The 16970-nt window shown below is 39.0% G+C and overlaps 1 protein-coding gene across 1 annotated transcript in view; it reads right to left on the bottom strand.

Annotated features, from left to right (window-relative positions):
* Positions 1 to 5130: 5130 nt before the first annotated feature.
* Positions 5131 to 16970, bottom strand: part of LOC124619728 (gem-associated protein 8-like) — a 58320-nt gene continuing 46480 nt past the window's right edge. Inside the window, exons 2-3 of the mRNA XM_047146295.1 lie at positions 9242 to 9295; positions 5131 to 5461 (exon numbers count right to left, since the gene is read on the bottom strand). Coding sequence (XP_047002251.1) covers positions 5265 to 5461; positions 9242 to 9295 — 251 coding nt within the window. The 3' untranslated portion in view covers positions 5131 to 5264. The remainder of the gene's footprint in view (positions 5462 to 9241; positions 9296 to 16970) is intronic.

Here is a 16970-nt window from a genome sequence, read left to right as displayed (position 1 = left end):
CCTAAAAACCACATCCAGGCTGGCCTGCACACTGGCCCTCGTCGTTAATCCACCGGGTGGATTCAACCTGGGGCCGGCGCACCTACCCAAGTCCAGGAAGCAGCGCGTTAGTGCTCTCGGCTACCCTGCGGGGTCTCCACAACAGCACAATCAATAGAGACCAGAAAAGGTCGAATATTGGGAATAGTTCGTGAAGGCGGAAATTTTTGTACAGTGGTCGGAGGGACTGCCATGAACAAATACTAGAAATCCTGACTGGTGAGGGATGAGTGTGGCACTGGAGCTGCGTTTGAAAGTCACTTTTGTACATTTTTCTTGAATAACTCGAAAACCATGGCCTTCAGCAGAAACATATCCCAGTACAAAATTTAAGTACATCAAATTTCCTATAAAAAGGTCTTGTTCATTTCTTTCTGTAGGACTAATAGTTTGCGCGTAGCGGGCAAGGGAGCGTGTTTTTTGTAGGCCAGATATAACACTGCGGGTTGCATAAAGTGACATCGGCAGGGCAACTGAATCAACCTGTATAAGCGAATCTTACACAGCGATGTTGCTGCTAGAAACTGGAGACTGTAGTGGTATACATCCTCAGATCTGTGCATTTTCACACTGAGAAACAGCAGGTTTACACAGACATTTGATTCACACAATTTTGTTACATTGACACATGCACATTTTAAAGTTTGGCGGCCATCTGCCAGTCAGGAAACAAATTAGCAACTGCCGGTTTAAAGGTGCGTGATATGGATCATAAAGTTGAAGAAATGTACGACTACACAACAATAATAACTTGATTCTTATTGATGTATGGATGACGTTGTGTAGCTCACGGTCCGTTAGTAGCGTTTCTTTGTACTTAATGCCTTTTGGGAGCCTTGCGGGTTGCCTTGTTGTTATTTTTGTTGTTGTTGTTGTTGTTGTTAATGACAATAGCACTGATGGTGATGGTGATCATTATGATGGTAGTGGTGCTGGTGGTGGTAAAGGGAAAATATTGTAAATCTGCGCAGATACATAGTGCATACATTTCAAACAATATCAGAGCGGCCACCGAGCTTAATATTCCCATCCAACGAGCAGTTCTACATCGACACTGTTACGTGGTCTCACTCAATGAGACACTGCTGAGAGGTTTGGCAATTAATGCAGGACATTGGCTCGAAGTCTGATAATCACGAAGTTTACTTCACCAATTGTCTCCTGGTGCTGAAAATGATTTTACTACGAAGTCTATGCTCGCCGTATAAGCATTCCATTGTGGCCTCACCTAAGAGTTCTGGGCCATCTACCTAAAGAGCTTGTCCACACAGGCAATACAAGACACCAAAAATGTCAAGTAAGGCTACAGAAAGTACAACATTCTAAGTCAAATTCACAGCTGCGACAGATTGCTAATTCTGTTGTAGCCATTCTTACAGCAGAATGGTTATGTGTTGTTCCAACAGGGTTATACTCGGCCACTCACTACCTGTGAAACTCAACGTGCTCTGCAACACGTGCAGTAACTTCCCTGGCCAGCACAATCGCCGGTCTTGTCTCCAGTCGAGCACGTGTGGGATGTGATGGGACGAGAAGTGACTCATGCGACTCGTCAACAAATAACTCTTACAGAACTACATGAATAGGTCGAACAGACGTAGCGTAACGTATCCCACGATAATATTCACCATCTGTATGATCGGTCGGACGCCTGAGTCACCACCTGGTGATGGTTTTTTTTTTTAAAGATTTTATGATGGACATTATTTCTGCTGGGGTAGTGAGGGTCAAATTCATATTATGGAACTTACTTGAAATGTCTGGTCTGAGGTATTCCATAGTAGCATCTACCGAACCTGACAACCCCATCTTTTCAGTAACAGTTATAAAATGTTTGTTAGTAAGTTCTGCAACATTATGCACATCTGTCACCAATGTATCATTTACTCTTAATGCTATTTGTTCCTCTTCATGTCTGGTTCTACCCATCTCCTCCTTCACTATATCCCATATTGTCTTTATTTTGCTATCTGATATGACTATCTTTTCCTTGTAATATATTTGCTTTGATGTCCGTATTACAGTCTTTAATATTTTGCAGTATTTCTTGTAATGTGCTATAGCATCAACATCAGAACTGTTTCAGATTGACAGATACAGTTTTCTTTTTGTTTTACAATACACCTCTATTCCTTGAGTAATCCATGGCTTCTTTGTAGACTTTGCTCTAACCATGGTAAGTTTTGGGGGAAAACAGTGTTCGAATAAAGTAAGCACTTTATTAGCAAAAGTGTTATATTCTTCATTCATGCCATGAGCACTGTAAACATCAGTCCAGTGAATGTCTCTGAGGAGTGTCCTAAAATAATCAATTTTTGGCTTATTGATTACCCTCTTGAGCTCAGATTTAACAGATTTTATATCCTGTTCAGTATTAACATTTAACAGAAGGAACTGCATGTCATGGTCTGAGAGGCCATTGACTATTGCTTTTGTAATATAATTTTGTTCATTGGACTTTATAGAAGATATTATCAATGGCTCTTTCTGAGCACTTGGCTACCCTACTGGGGAACTTTACAGTGGGAATTAAGTTGAATGATAGTGTTACTAACTCAAGTAAGTTCTTATTGGGAGGGTCTTTAAGGAAACCTACATTGAAATCACCAGCAACGACTATTTCTTTGTTTTTGGTTGTTAAATGGGCCAGTAAGCTTCAAGGTGGTTTACGAACATATTAAAGCTACCTGCAGGTGCTCGATATACACTTAATGTTATGAAGGATGTTTTGTGAAATGCTACTTCTGTTACACACTCTTCCATATGCTGTTCTACGCAAAATTTATGAATGCCTATGTTCTTAAATTTATGACAGTTCCTGATGAATGTGGCAACTCCTTCTTTCTCCATTTCTGATCTACAAAAGTGAGATGCTAACCTAAACCCTGCAACACTTAAAAGTTCTATACCAGTGGCCACATGATGTTCCGAGAGGCAGATTATGTCAGCTGGGTTTGAAGACTCTAATTCATCAATGCAGATAGTTAATTCATTAATTTTATTTCTCAGGCCTCGAATATTTTGATGCAATAAAGATAGCTGACATTTCACATTGACTGAGTGAAAATTGCGTAGAGTTAAAATATCTGCTGACTGTTGAAAATTCTTAACCAATAGCTGTTTATGCTGATGTAATAAGCTAGAATTATGTTTTTTGGTTTCTTTCTCAAACTGAAGGTTTGCCTCAGTTCTAACCTCTCTTAAAATTTGGTTTCTTTCTGTCCTCTTACCCTAAAAAAGGGTCTTTTCTGAACCCTATAACCACTAGTATTTTACCACTCATGACAGTGCCTCCCCCCCTTTAACTTTCCTGCTAATTTCCCAACCAGTTCACCCTTCCCCTTCCTGTTGAGGTGAAGGCCATGCCTAGTATATTCCCACCTATTGAGAGAATCGACAGGAACCACACAAATGTGTGACCCTGCACCCGACATAAGCAGCCGTTCCAGCTCCAAATTAACTCTCTTGACGAAGAGTTCGAATGAGGTCGGTCATGGCGCCCAAGAACAGATACAAACTCAACACTAGTATGCATCGATGCTGATGCAATCATTGCCAGGTCACACTCTATACTGTACCCAGGATCTCTGTCAATACTGTTGCCTGCCCACCCACTATAACCATGGTGTCTTCCTTAGTGAAATCTTTGCAAAGTGATCCTAAATCCTCTGCCACCTGCTCCAGACCAGCACTAGGTTTAAAAAAAAATTGGTGACCTGGTATTCTGATCCTAGTTCCTCCTGCAAAAGTTGGCCAACACCTCTTCCACGGGAACTACCTAACAACAACACTTTCTTTCTCTTTACTCATTTCCCTACATTCTTACTTTTCAATTTGCTGCTGAAAGTTTGTTGTGCCCTGTCCACACCTGCAACTGCTTGAGGCTCACCAGCTTCTAACTGAAACGACAGGTCAAATCTATTTTCCACATTCACCACAAAGCTGTCAGACAAAGTTCTAGGCCTGTTCCTCCTGTTGCCTGTTGCCATTTCCCACCTCTCTTTGCCCTTCTCCCTCCTTAACCTGTCAAGATCTCCCCTACCCTTGTCTAACTCAGCCTGAAGGGCGGCAATTTTCCCCTCCTGTTCTAGTATCTTTCTATCTCTACTACAAATCCTACAAAACCACTGATGAGTCTCATTTACTCCCCGTACTCCCACATCACTACAGTCACCCACATGGAAAAAGCTACAGCACCCATCACACCAAAAGCACCGACCTAACAATCCTATGACAAGTCAAGCTCTTTTCACTCATGATAAATGTGATAGTTTATAAAGAGTAAGTCAGTTAAATTACTGATAAACACGAAAATACGGTTCCACAAATTTGACCTATACGCAATTGTGTGTAAACAAAAACAACAGTGCAAAGTTTCTGAAACAACAACTTAAACTTTACACTACTTTCCGGAAATGCTAGTTAAAAAAGTTTTGCATGTACCAAACTGAATTAGACCATGATAGATAGATAGATAGATAGATAGATAGATAGATGATCACATCGGGCGAACATCTTTCACAATGGAACTTTACCAACTGTAAATACCAGGCAAGTTTCCCACATTACATAATACATAATATTTGTGAGCACTGAAAGGCCACTGTTTGGGAAGAACATTTCCACTATTCCATCTTTAAAATAATTACCGAGTGTAGAGGACTAGTCATAGTGAATGTGAAATTAGTAATTCAAGAATATAATCTGATTTTTACAAAAAGTGCATTGAGACTATTGGTAGACATTAGTATTTTACTCCCAATATTAACTTGTATAACAGAGCTGCTGTTAAGGAGAAGTTACAGTTTTCAGGCAAGACACCTGAAGAACCCTACAGCTGGAAGTCATATGGGACACTGTTTTTCAAGCATTTTTCAGATGTTGCTTACAACCATATGTGCTACCACTGCAGTGTAATAATGTCACAGCTAGGCAATTAGAAGCCCACAAACATCACTTAGGAGAACTGCACCAAGAAAATTCCATAAAGGAAATATATTAAAAAAAAAATTAATTTGCCCTCCCCCCTCCCTCCCGCCGCCACCCACCCACGTCCATATCCCCACAACATCCACTAAAAGTATAAAAGTGTTAAGTGTTTAATTATTAATTTATTATCTATGAAAAATCTTTACATTATTTTGAAACATTCTTATTTGCATTTGCTTTTGGGCTGCTGAAGCAGCAAAATTAAAACATAATCAAATCTCATTATAACACATTTGTTATAGTTTTAATGGAATATTGGGCCACATTCGAGGCTGCAACTTATCAACATTTCTGTCAAACGAAAGCTGTAATGCAGTTTCCATCCCCATGATCATAGGAGCTGCTTTACCATACAGCAATTTCATTTCTTCAATTCTCTGCTGACCCACAGGATTCTTTGGCGGCACTGTATCTAAGTTATCATCATCTTCAGCTGCAAAAAGTAAAATGGTAGTGAAAACTCAATATTAATACTACATTTACTATTAATCTGCATTCTTGTAAACTGCTTGAGACTATATAAAATAAAAATTTTAATCACTGTTCTGCCTAATTGGTATAAAATGTACTGTAGCCATATATTGGTGCATTAAATAAAAGATTTCCTTATCTAATTGCTAAACAATGTACTATTTACATTGAGAAAAATAATGAACAGTTATCTACAGCAAGCTCCCAATTATCTGGGATAATGCAAACCAGAAACTGCATGGATAACTGAAAAAAGAGATATAGTAATCCAAAACACATGTTTTTACCAGAAATTTTATTTACTGATAGGTCAGATGTTTGAGCAGAGTGAAAACAAGACTCCTCCTAACAAAGGAACTCTCTCTAGTTCATCAGCTCATGGGTTGCTATCAGACTTTTTTATAACCAAACAAAGAATGAGAATTGGACGATCAGGGTGAGGTCTAGTTTAGTACAAAAAAATTAAGTGCTTGAAAGTAATCAGGTTAATACAGAAAAAATTAATCACTGAATTGAGGGAAAATTGAAATTTTTATAAACAGCTGTTGCTAGCTACGTAAATGAAGTGTTGAAAAATTTATGTCTGCAAGGTGTAGCTATTTTGCATAAAAAAGTTGATCTGGTGTGATATTTGTTTTAAAAGACTTCCTTCAAATCATGTACTAAATATGGGGCATTTCAAGAACATAAAATGGCACGAAAAAATTATCTACATGTATAATGATGTATTCCGAACAAAAATATTCATTTTAATAATAATAGAACAATTCTTGATTTTTATTTTTTCAAAACTTATCAAATTCTGCATAGATAATCTAATCTGCAAACTTTATAATTCGCACCTGGATAATATGGACCTTGCTATATATTAACAAACGCATGAGCTGATGAACTAAAGAGAGTTCCTTTGTTAGGAAATGAAGGGGAGGAAGAGAAAGAGAAAGAAAGAGAGGGAGAGGGAGAGGGAGGGAGGGAGGGGGAGAGATGGGGGGTAAGGAGGGAGAGAGATGTGGGTGACAGGCATAAGACACTCCCTTTCCAAGACAGTGTAGTATGTACTAGGCTTTTCACATGCCACTTGGAGCACCCAGATTTGGATCAAAATCAACTGCTTTGGGCAATGTTGTCTAAACAGGGATCACTGTTGACTGTGGACCAGTGTCACAAATTACTTGCCATTTCAGTGCTCAACAAAAAGAGTGAGCAGCTGTACCTTCCAGAACTTCCTCACTATGGAATATCAAATACATCAAGTGACACTTGCATCTCTGTTCACTGCATATCGCAGAGCACAGAGAGTAGTCTGGACACAGGAAAACTGCCACTGGACTATTTAGGCAAGGAAAAAGGCTGGCTGGACTGATGAGTTGAGGTACATTGATACATGCAGATAGCAGGGTTTCCATCTAATATAAAACAAAACACTGGAACTCCCAACATTTGACATACATGCAATATATAGCCAATCTGACAAGAAATGAAAAACATACCTGGTTATCAACTCCTGTAAATTATGCAATTATCTAGAATGAAAGATTGAGCATACATTTTGGCTGCATGCTTAAGTACCAGTGTTCATTGTAAAGTTGGATGACAAGTAGTGGTATATTGTATGAAAACACTCCTAGTTACAGATGTAAAGAACTATTTCTCTTTGGAAAGTATCAATGTAATAAAGTAAATACTAAGCTACTAATAGAAAATAAACAGCAACTATTTAATACAACTGAAGAAGCAGCAGCTTTCTTCCAAGTAGTGGCTTTCTCCCTAATTTACTATATTACATTAAACTGATAGTCACAAATGGTATCAAGCAGTGTGTGATAGTTCAATGTTAATGCACTGTGCAGATTAAGTTTTTTGATCTGCTTCTCTTTTGTTAATGTATACCTTGACTAGCTTCCACATCCCTGAAGATTGTTCTTTTTGATGGGACCTATGAAATACAAGGAGCGAATGAAAAAATGAGCGTGCATATGTTTGCATCACAGTTGCCAAGAAGGTACTATTCACAAAGATTGTGAAGCTTTTTCAAGGGAATAGATGTTTATAAGGGATGAAATGTTTCTCACCAACATATAATACGGGTAACTTCTGTCCAATTATGCAGAAACTAATGTAAAAAAATTAAAAATGTAAATGAATTAAAGATAAGTACAAGAGATCACTCCTGCAAACTGGGCAGAATTTACAGGGCGGGGGAAGGGGAGTGGGGGTGGCAAATGTCAGCCTGCAAACCAATCAATTCAATATTTCTGAGACTGCATGACTTATGATTTGTCTACAAACGATGGCCTAAAAAACACCTATGTTCAGGATGCCTGAGTAACAGCTATCTGTGTCGATTGCACTTGAATCAAGAGAGAAGACCTGACACCACTGAGGAAGTTTAATGACAGCATGATTGGTAGCACATCAACACAATTAGTATTTAAGTGCTAAAGGATATCCTCAGCACTCTTCAGTACATGTGCATCATGTATCCCACAGAGCAATGCCATTAAAATAATGAAAAAACTATTTTCACAAAAGGCACCAAAAACTTATTACTCTCTCTCCATACAGATGTCACACAAATCTTCAACAATGATAACAGAAAAATTATGTCAAGAACAAAAATACAAGGCTAATCATTTATTTCAATCAAAATGTCTGTTGAAGGAACAGGTTTTGGGTCACGGGAATGTTGTGAATGTAGATGCAGATACACTTCCTTTGTCAATCCTACTTTTGTTACTACCTTCTTTATATAGCTCGTGTTCTATCATATAGGAAAGAAAGAAGATCAGGGGTTTATGTCCCCCTGACACTGAGGACATTAGAGATGGTACTGTAAAGGAAAAAATTAGCATAAAACACTAAGGCACTTATTAATGTGGCACAGTGTTTGAATACTGCATGTTAAGCTATCAAACAAGATAACACAAAGATTAAGCACCAGGCTCATACTCAAGAGGAGCAAGATTCTAATGCCTGTCCATTCTGACTACACTTTCTGTGATTTCCATAAAGCCCAGTCAGATGAACGACAAGATGGTTCCTTCAACTGGTGTAGCCCATTCTCCCAACCCCCCATCCCACTTCTCTAAATATGCTACTGTCCCCTCCTAAAATCTTCATTCTGACAGGACATTAAGCTCCAACATCACTATTGTCCTTTCATATTTTTCTTTTCCCAGTCAGCCTGAAGCTATTCACTGCTAACTCTCCAAAACATGTTCTCAATGGAACATAGCATTCAGTAGTAACCCTAAATAATTTCATTATTACAAAAAGGATAGTTGTACTCATCATATAGCGGAGATGCTGAGTCACTGATACGCACAACAAAAAGACTTTTTGTTTTTATATGATGAGTAGCAACTATCCTTTTCATAATATTGGAGACGCTGAGTCGCAGATACGCACAACAAAATGATTTTTTTTTATATGATGAGCAGCCGCTATCCTTGTCGTAATATTGTTATATTAATTAATTACAATCTACTTCAAAATATATACTTTATAGTGCTTAAGAAGATGCAGGGAAGGTGAAGATATGAGAAGGTGATTGGGAGGGGGCGGGGGGGGGGGGGGGGGGGGCAACAGAAATGCAATTTTCTGAAGATGAAGTTTGTTTTGCCTAATAAAAACACACAACTGTCAAAACTCTGAAGTCTTTCAACAGCTAAATTACAATTCCATGTATCTTACTGCTTTCATAAACAATATGAAACTATATGGTAGGAAATAAATCACTTACATTTACCATCAGGCTCTTTTTCCTTTTTCTGTTCTTTAGCAGCTCTCAGCTTATCTGTAACAATAAATGTCACACATTTCACAACTTATTAGTTGCAGACAGACAAAACTCAAATTGGTCCTCAAAATTTAAGGATAATCACTTCTGGCACAATATTCCAAATCCCATTAAAATGTTATGCTCCAAACTGGTACAAAATCTTACAGGATAATATTGTTAACAATTGCTCTCAACTCCCAAAAGAATTTATAGTGTTTCAAATATGAAAATAGCAAACACTGATAACTCAAACACAGAGTAAAACACTTTTCAAAAAACTAAGCAGTAAATTTTGAAGGCAGATCTCGAATTGTGGCAATGAAGTGTGAAGGAAGATAGTGAAAATTTCCCAACATACTTTACTGGACCAGTGACTAATACTTATGTGTTACAGACTTTTCCTCTCGAATACCACAAATCTTATGGCATTAAATATTTTGTAAATCATGAACTGGAGGTTCTGCTACATTAACAAATGGTAGCACAGCTGGTACTTTGTTTTAAGGGCATGTAATACAATCAAACACCTTACAAAATTATGACACTATAACGAAAAGGATAGTTGCTACTCACAATATAATGGAGATGTTGAGTCGCAGAAAGGCACAACAAAAAGACTGTCAGAAAGTTAGCTATCAGCCACAGTCTCTGGCAGCTGGTGCCAGACCTCCAGCTGGCTCCAACTGTCAGCGCGCGCGCGTGTGTGTGTGTGTGTGTGTGTGTGTGTGTGTGTGTGTGTGTGTGTGTGTGTGTTTTTTTGACAAAGACCTCATTGACTGAAAGCTAACTTTGCAACCGTCTTTTTGTTGTGCCTTTCTGCTACTCTGCAGCTCTGCTAAATGGTGAGTAGTAACTACCCTTTTCATTATATTGTTACATTTCATCCTGGATTTTCCACTGTTACAAAATTATGACTTACAACTAAAATTATATACATGTACATTCATACCCCATATGATACTCCACGGTACAGGTCAGTTGCTATTAGTAACAGTTTCATCTCCCCTTCTCCCTCCAAAATCTATTCCATTCACAGAGTTTTTTGGCAGATCTTGTGCATGAAAAATTAACAACAGTTTGAACTATTCATACTTTAAAATAGTACAATGTAAAATCACTATCATATACATTTGACAGCAAGAGAAGCAAACTGTTATTGAAAAATAAAATACAGAGGATAAAACTTTAGACAGAAGATTCAATGGCATTACTAATTAGCATGATTGGCTCATCAGTTGACAGAAATTGGATGAGCTAGCCACTCTCTTACTCACTGAATTCCACACCAGCTTGGGGATGAGGTGTTAACTCAATGCAAAACTATAAAACTTTCATGATGAATGAAAACACAACTGACAACTGGCAAAATTTGGTTTTTAATTGACCACACTACTGGTTTCATGGCTTACAGTCACATCTTCAGGTGCAGCCTTCATATCACACCCTAGCAAGAACAGTGGCACAATTCAAAAATGGAGTACTTGAAGAAACTCAAATTAAAGAAATAATTATGTAAAACTTATATTGAAACAGTTCCTTTAAATATGAAGTAAGTATTGTTAGCAATAAATTCCACTATATTTTTCGTACACACTGGGACACTTCTCACATTTTTCAGTGACACAAACTTAAGAAGCCATTATTCGACTTGTGTCACTTTTCTTCCTGGGGTGTGATATTTAAGAATTTAAATATAATTATAAACTGCACTGCAAATTTGAGCTATTATATAACAATTATTTGAATACTTCTACTCATAAAAAGTATTACATTAATACATCTCAGATGAACCCAAAGTTCTTAGTCAAGGTATTGCCGTTCTGAGAATACTGTCAACATTTGAAAAAGAAGGCGAATGAACGGTAATTGGGAAGGTGGTCCTCTAATAGCGTTGCCAGGTAGATCGAACAGATATACTGGCCATTCACTGCATGCTAAAGTATCTACAAGAAAAAGAAACTGTGCTAAAGGCTAAAACCAATTTTGAAGTTATGGCTCATAAGCTATTTAACAGCAGAAACAGTGCAAGGCCATGATGGGTACAAAGTACAATGAACTAGGCACACAGCTGTCTTGCGTATCTCAAACCAGACGTGAATGGTGCAGCTTGCAAAAGTAGGCCTTGCCTTCACCATCCACCAGAAAACTGTATCATAAGTGAAGTATTCAAAATTGGTTTTAGCCTTCAGCACATGTTCTTAGTCTTAAAGATACTTGCACATACAATGAATGATCAGTATACCAGCTCAGCCTAACCGGCAACATTATTAGAGGACCACTTTCTAAATTATCCTTCATTTGTGTAGCTTTTTATATACTGACAGTATTCTCAGAATGGTAATACCTTGACTAAGAACGCTGGGTTCACCTACGATGGATTAATGTAATAAATTTCTTCAAATAATTTTTGTATAATAGCATAAATCTGTAGTGCAGTTTATAATTATATTTCAATTCTTAAATATGTAGATTGCACCTGAAGATGCAACTATAAGACGTGGAACTGGTAGTGAGGTCAGTTAAAAACCAAGTTTTGCCAGCTTTCAGTGGTGTTTTCATTCATCATTACCTGTAGCTGCAGATGCTTTCCATATAAATTAGTCTACTTAAAACTTTCATTTAAGACTTGTGTTGTTTTCACATAAAAGTGATGAAAAATCCTTGGACAGTCTGGGGCTACCCTCTTGTTACCCAATAAAATATGTTGTGTTAAAATATAATTTACAGCTACTGGGGTTTCACTGCGATCACCACACACTAAAAAATCCTCATACCTACAAAGGTAGCTGTAGTTCATAGGGTTCTCTCTATTATTGTGCTTGGGATAACGTACTCCATAGTCTAATCGTGAGTTTTATTAGCCTTAGTTTGGAGTCTGTTACTTTTTCTTGAACCCAAAGGCTCAAGATTTTCATTTTCTACACAGTTACGAGGTCATTTAGGTGTACAAGTTCAACCAGTATTCTGCTAGCACTACAGGTATTTTTGAGTCGTGCCCATGACAACTTGCGACCCAACAGATAGACATATCCTTTCCCTGGTTTGTTGGATTTTCAGACGAGTGTCATAGATATTCAAATAATACACTCTGTTGGGAACAGAGTGAGTGAGACAGAAAGAGAAAAAAGAGAGAGGGAGGGTGAGGGAAGTGTGTGTGTGTGTGTGTGTGTGTGTGTGTGTGTGTGTGTGTGTGTGTGTGTGTGTGAGAGAGAGAGAGAGCCGGGGGGGGGGGGGGGGGGTGAGAGAGAGGGGGGGTGAGAGAGAGACGGAGGAGGGGGTGAAAAAGAGAGAGACGAAAAATTTTTTTGTGTGGTCTGGTCACTTCTCCTCTGTCCAAGACCCCTACAAACAGCATAGTATGAATACAAATATCTGAATGAGTTATTAAAATTTAAATTTTTAAAATTCATGCACAATTCATGTAAGTTAAAGAACGTGAATGATTCAATTTATGACAAGATTATCTCTTGAGAAAGCCTAAGACATTTCCTTCATCCATCATACCAACCATTTACTTGACAGCTCTTTGTCATGATAAAGCTGGAGGAAGATTAGAAAATTGAGAAATCAACTGCAAATAGAGAGCACTAAATCAGGCTCTTAACTGTGAACATCATATTGTTTACGGAAATTGCTTAAAGAGATGTTCAGTATAGTTCCTTTCTGTAGGCAGTTCTCTGTTAAAAGATCATCAAAAAAGTTGGCAGTATTGCAGCCAGGTGAGATGTTCAATTTTTTGCCGTCTCATAAAGGTAAATTATTTAGATTGGAATATCAATTCATTTAGCACAGATTACTCATTAATTATGTGTATTAGTGTGTTTTTTAAGCTTATTACTAAAGGTTTCACTTTCCTTTACACATCATTACAGAAAACATGGAAAATTGTAAAGTTGGCTGGTAGTCATATTTCTGTTTACAGTTTAGTACAGTAAACTTAGAGAATCCTGATAATTGTCCTGTTTTTTCTTACTAACAATTTCAACAGTGCATGATCTTTCACTGTTAAGTTAATAGTTTGGGAAAGTAGCATACCTTATTATTCTAATATTTTGATGAAATAATGTAAATTTACTTTTCTGTGCAGTCATAAGCATTTTGTCGTGCTCTTCTGTTATTTTGACTTCTTTCAAAACAGCGTACCTCAATCCTGATTCTATCCTAAAAAAAGGTACCTCTCTGGCACCAGTAACTGCACGGGCCTTACTCTGTGTGATGATGCTCCCCTCTATACATTTTCTGCAAGCAGCTCAGTCAACTTACCTTTCCCTCTCATATTCAGGTGTAGGTCATGTCTAGCATGCCCTTGTCTCCCAATTGTGTAGAACTTCCACAAATGTTTCTTGCACTAGCGCACGCGCACGTATGTGTGCGTGTGCGTGTGCATGTGTGCGTGTGTGTGTGTGTGTGTGTGTGTGTGTGTGTGTGTGTGTGTGTAGTTTGCATACCTTAAAGTAATATTAAAAGTTACAGTCTATTGTGAATAAGTTAATTAACAGGTGCTTCGAAATATTTAACTTATATTCATAACAACAAAAACAAACAATTATTGACAAAATAACTCAATTGGATAGATAAAAAATCCACTCACCAAGTGGCAGCAGAACACACACATAAATGATGGTTGTAATTAGCAAGCTTTTGGAGGCAGAAGCTCCTTCCTCAGGCAGAACAGTTGAAGGGGAAGGAAGAAGGGTGAAGGGAAAGGACTGGAGAGGTCTAGGAAAAGGAGTACATTTTGGGAAAGTCGCCCAGAACCCCACTGGAGGCTTACCATACGGGATGACCTATGTCCATTCATCCTAATGGATGATTTGGTGTGCATCATGCCACTGTAGAAGGCCGAACAGTGTTTATAATAGCTGGGACATGAAATGTTTACAGGTGGCTCTCTCTTTTATAGTATATGTTTTGCCAGTTACAGGGCTATGATAGGTGGTGGTAGGAGGGTGCATAGGGCAATTCCTGCAGCAGGGACAGTCACAGGGGTAGGAGCCATAAGATAGGGAGATGGGTGCAGAAAGTGCATAGGGTCTGACAAGAATATTGCAGAGATTGGAAGGGCGGCGGAATGCTGTTCTAGGTGTTGTGGGAAAAATTTCAGACAGGATGGATCTCATTTCAGAGCATGATTTTAGGAAGTCATGGCCCAGTTGATTTAGCTGATTAATATATTTCAGGCCAAGATAATACTGAGTCACCAATGGTGTGCTCCAAAGTTGTTTTGTGAAGTACCAGGCTTGTATGTGACGGCCCAGGAAATTTGCTTTTTAACTAGGCTGGTGAAGTAATTACGTGCAGTGAAGGCTAATGTGAGAATGGTGGTGTATTACTGAAAAGAGTCTGCATCCAAACAAATACGTTTGCCTTAGATGCCAAGGCTCTATGGGAGGAAACATCTGAGACGGAAAGGATGGCAACTGTCAAAATGTAAGTACTGTTGTTTGCTGGTAAGTTTAATATGGGCAGAAGTGTGTAGCTGGCCTTTAGTGAGGACGAAATCACCATCAAGGAAAGTGGCGTGGGATTCGGAATAGGACCATGTGAAATTTGATTGGAAGAAGGTATTCAGAGATTCCAGGAATTTTAGCAGGTCAGCCTTACCGTGAGTCCATATCGTAAAGATGTCACTGATGACATTCGTGACCTCCATGTCTGTTTTGCCACACACGCCATCTGGATTCTTCCTCCAGACACCAGTTTCTCAGAACTCTGAGGGTTGGAACTAGCACTACAACATGTCCTTGGTTCTCACCACCCAGCTGTCCTTAATTTATGTTGATTTCTTCCACCTCAGCACTTATTCACTGTAACTATTCTTTGCTTCTCTCTGTTTCAGTTTTCTATATCTTTCATTGTCTTTCCCATCTATTCTTCACCGCCCCCCTCCCATCTCTGTTACATAAAATGCACTTAGCTTTTCACTCTTATTAACTCATGCATCATGTTTAAGCAGTAACCTCTGTCTGCATATTACCCTGTCTTCCACCATTAAGCTCTCAGGTTTTAAAATCTTGTTCGATGCAGTTCCCAACAATCAGTCTTTTCTTCTCATCCTGTACAGTAAGCTTCCCCTGACCCGCACTTCTGGGTGACTTTCCCAAAATCTACCCCTTTTCCTAGACCTCTCCAGTCCTTTCCCTTCACCCTTCCTCCTTCCCCTTCGCCTTCAACCTTTCTGCCTGAAGGAGGAGCCACTGGCCCAAAAGCTTGGCAATTAAAATCGTCTTATGTCCATGCTCTGCTGCCGCTTCATTAGTAGATTCTTTTATCAATCCAATTAAATAACTTTATATTACATTTATTATACTTCATATCACCCACCTGGAGTGCTAACCAGTAGGCCAAATTTTTGCAGCTCTTAAATAACAACAATTTGTGTAGTTTACAGTGCATAAATGACTTAGTTTTATTCTCAAACATATAATCTACGTTGCAATGCACAATAAGTATGGACTTTGCTGTTACAGTCAGACAGCAAGTGGTATATGTAGATTATGGGTTGGAGTTTCATTTGGGTAACTGCAGTGGGGAACTGAATGGGGAAATCTTCAAGTCTCTCCCATGGAACAGTACACTCCAAGAAAAAGACATGAGAATCACTGAACAGGGAGCAAAGATTTGTGTCCTTCAAGCTGGATTAGAACAGACAAAATTTGAACTAGATAGGTGGAAGAGGAGAAAGTATCATGGGAACTGTGTAAAGGTAACAAGCAATAGACAAAAGCGGAACAGCTCTTCAACTACTTCATCTACAATATCAAATAAATTTGACTTGTCTTGCAGTAGGGGTGGGGCGGGAGTGGGGGGTGGGGGGGGGGGGGAGGAGGGGGAAGCTTCATCCATCTGTAGGTCACAATAGGGTGCAGCAGGCTTCTAGCAAAGAAGTTAAAACTTCCTGGCAGAGTAAAACTGTGTGCGGGGCCCAGACTTTAACAAGGAGCCTTTGCCTTTTGTGAGAAAATGCTCTACCAACTGAGCTACCAGACACAACTCATGACCAGTCCCCACAGCTTTACTCCCACCAATACCTCAACTCATACCTTCCAAACTTCACAGAAGTTGTCCTGCATAACTTGCGGCACTTACACTCCTGGAAGGAAGGCTATTTTAAAAATGTGGCTTACCCACAGTCTGGAGGTGGTTTCCCAGGTTCGAGTCCTGGTCTGGCACACAGTTTTAATCTGCCAGGAAATTTCACATTAGGGCAAACTCAGCTGCAGAATGAAAATTTATCCCAGAAACTAAGTGCAGGTTGGCACCAAGTGGATGCAAGAGAAGAAGAGTCTTGGTGCTATGTAGGGCCATGGGAGTGGTGTAGGCCAAATGGTACAGGACAAATTCAGAACAGGGTACCAGGCCAGAAGTATTGTAAAGCCAAGTGCTAACCTCAGCCAGGACATAGGAAATTTGTACAAAGATTTTCACAAAGAGGTTACTGCAGTAGGTGTAGCAGGAAATATCCTGGCTAAGGACAGTAATTACAACATTAATAGTGACTTAGATGAAATAGGAGTAGCAACTACACACACAAATGTGAGTTTTGTGGAGTTCCTACAGCACCATGACCAGCACTGGGTTAGAACTGCTGTGAGCTATGTGGTCACTGAGTTGAGCACGCTGCTGCTGGCTGAAATGAAATCTCATATGAGTGCAGTGCCTGTTGCTACAATTGGAAGATGAGAATATA

This window comes from Schistocerca americana, chromosome 6 (assembly GCF_021461395.2).
Source record: "Schistocerca americana isolate TAMUIC-IGC-003095 chromosome 6, iqSchAmer2.1, whole genome shotgun sequence".
Lineage (NCBI taxonomy): Eukaryota > Metazoa > Arthropoda > Insecta > Orthoptera > Acrididae > Schistocerca > Schistocerca americana.
The sequence above is the reverse complement of the archived record's forward strand: the minus strand, read 5'-3'. Positions and strand labels throughout refer to the sequence as shown.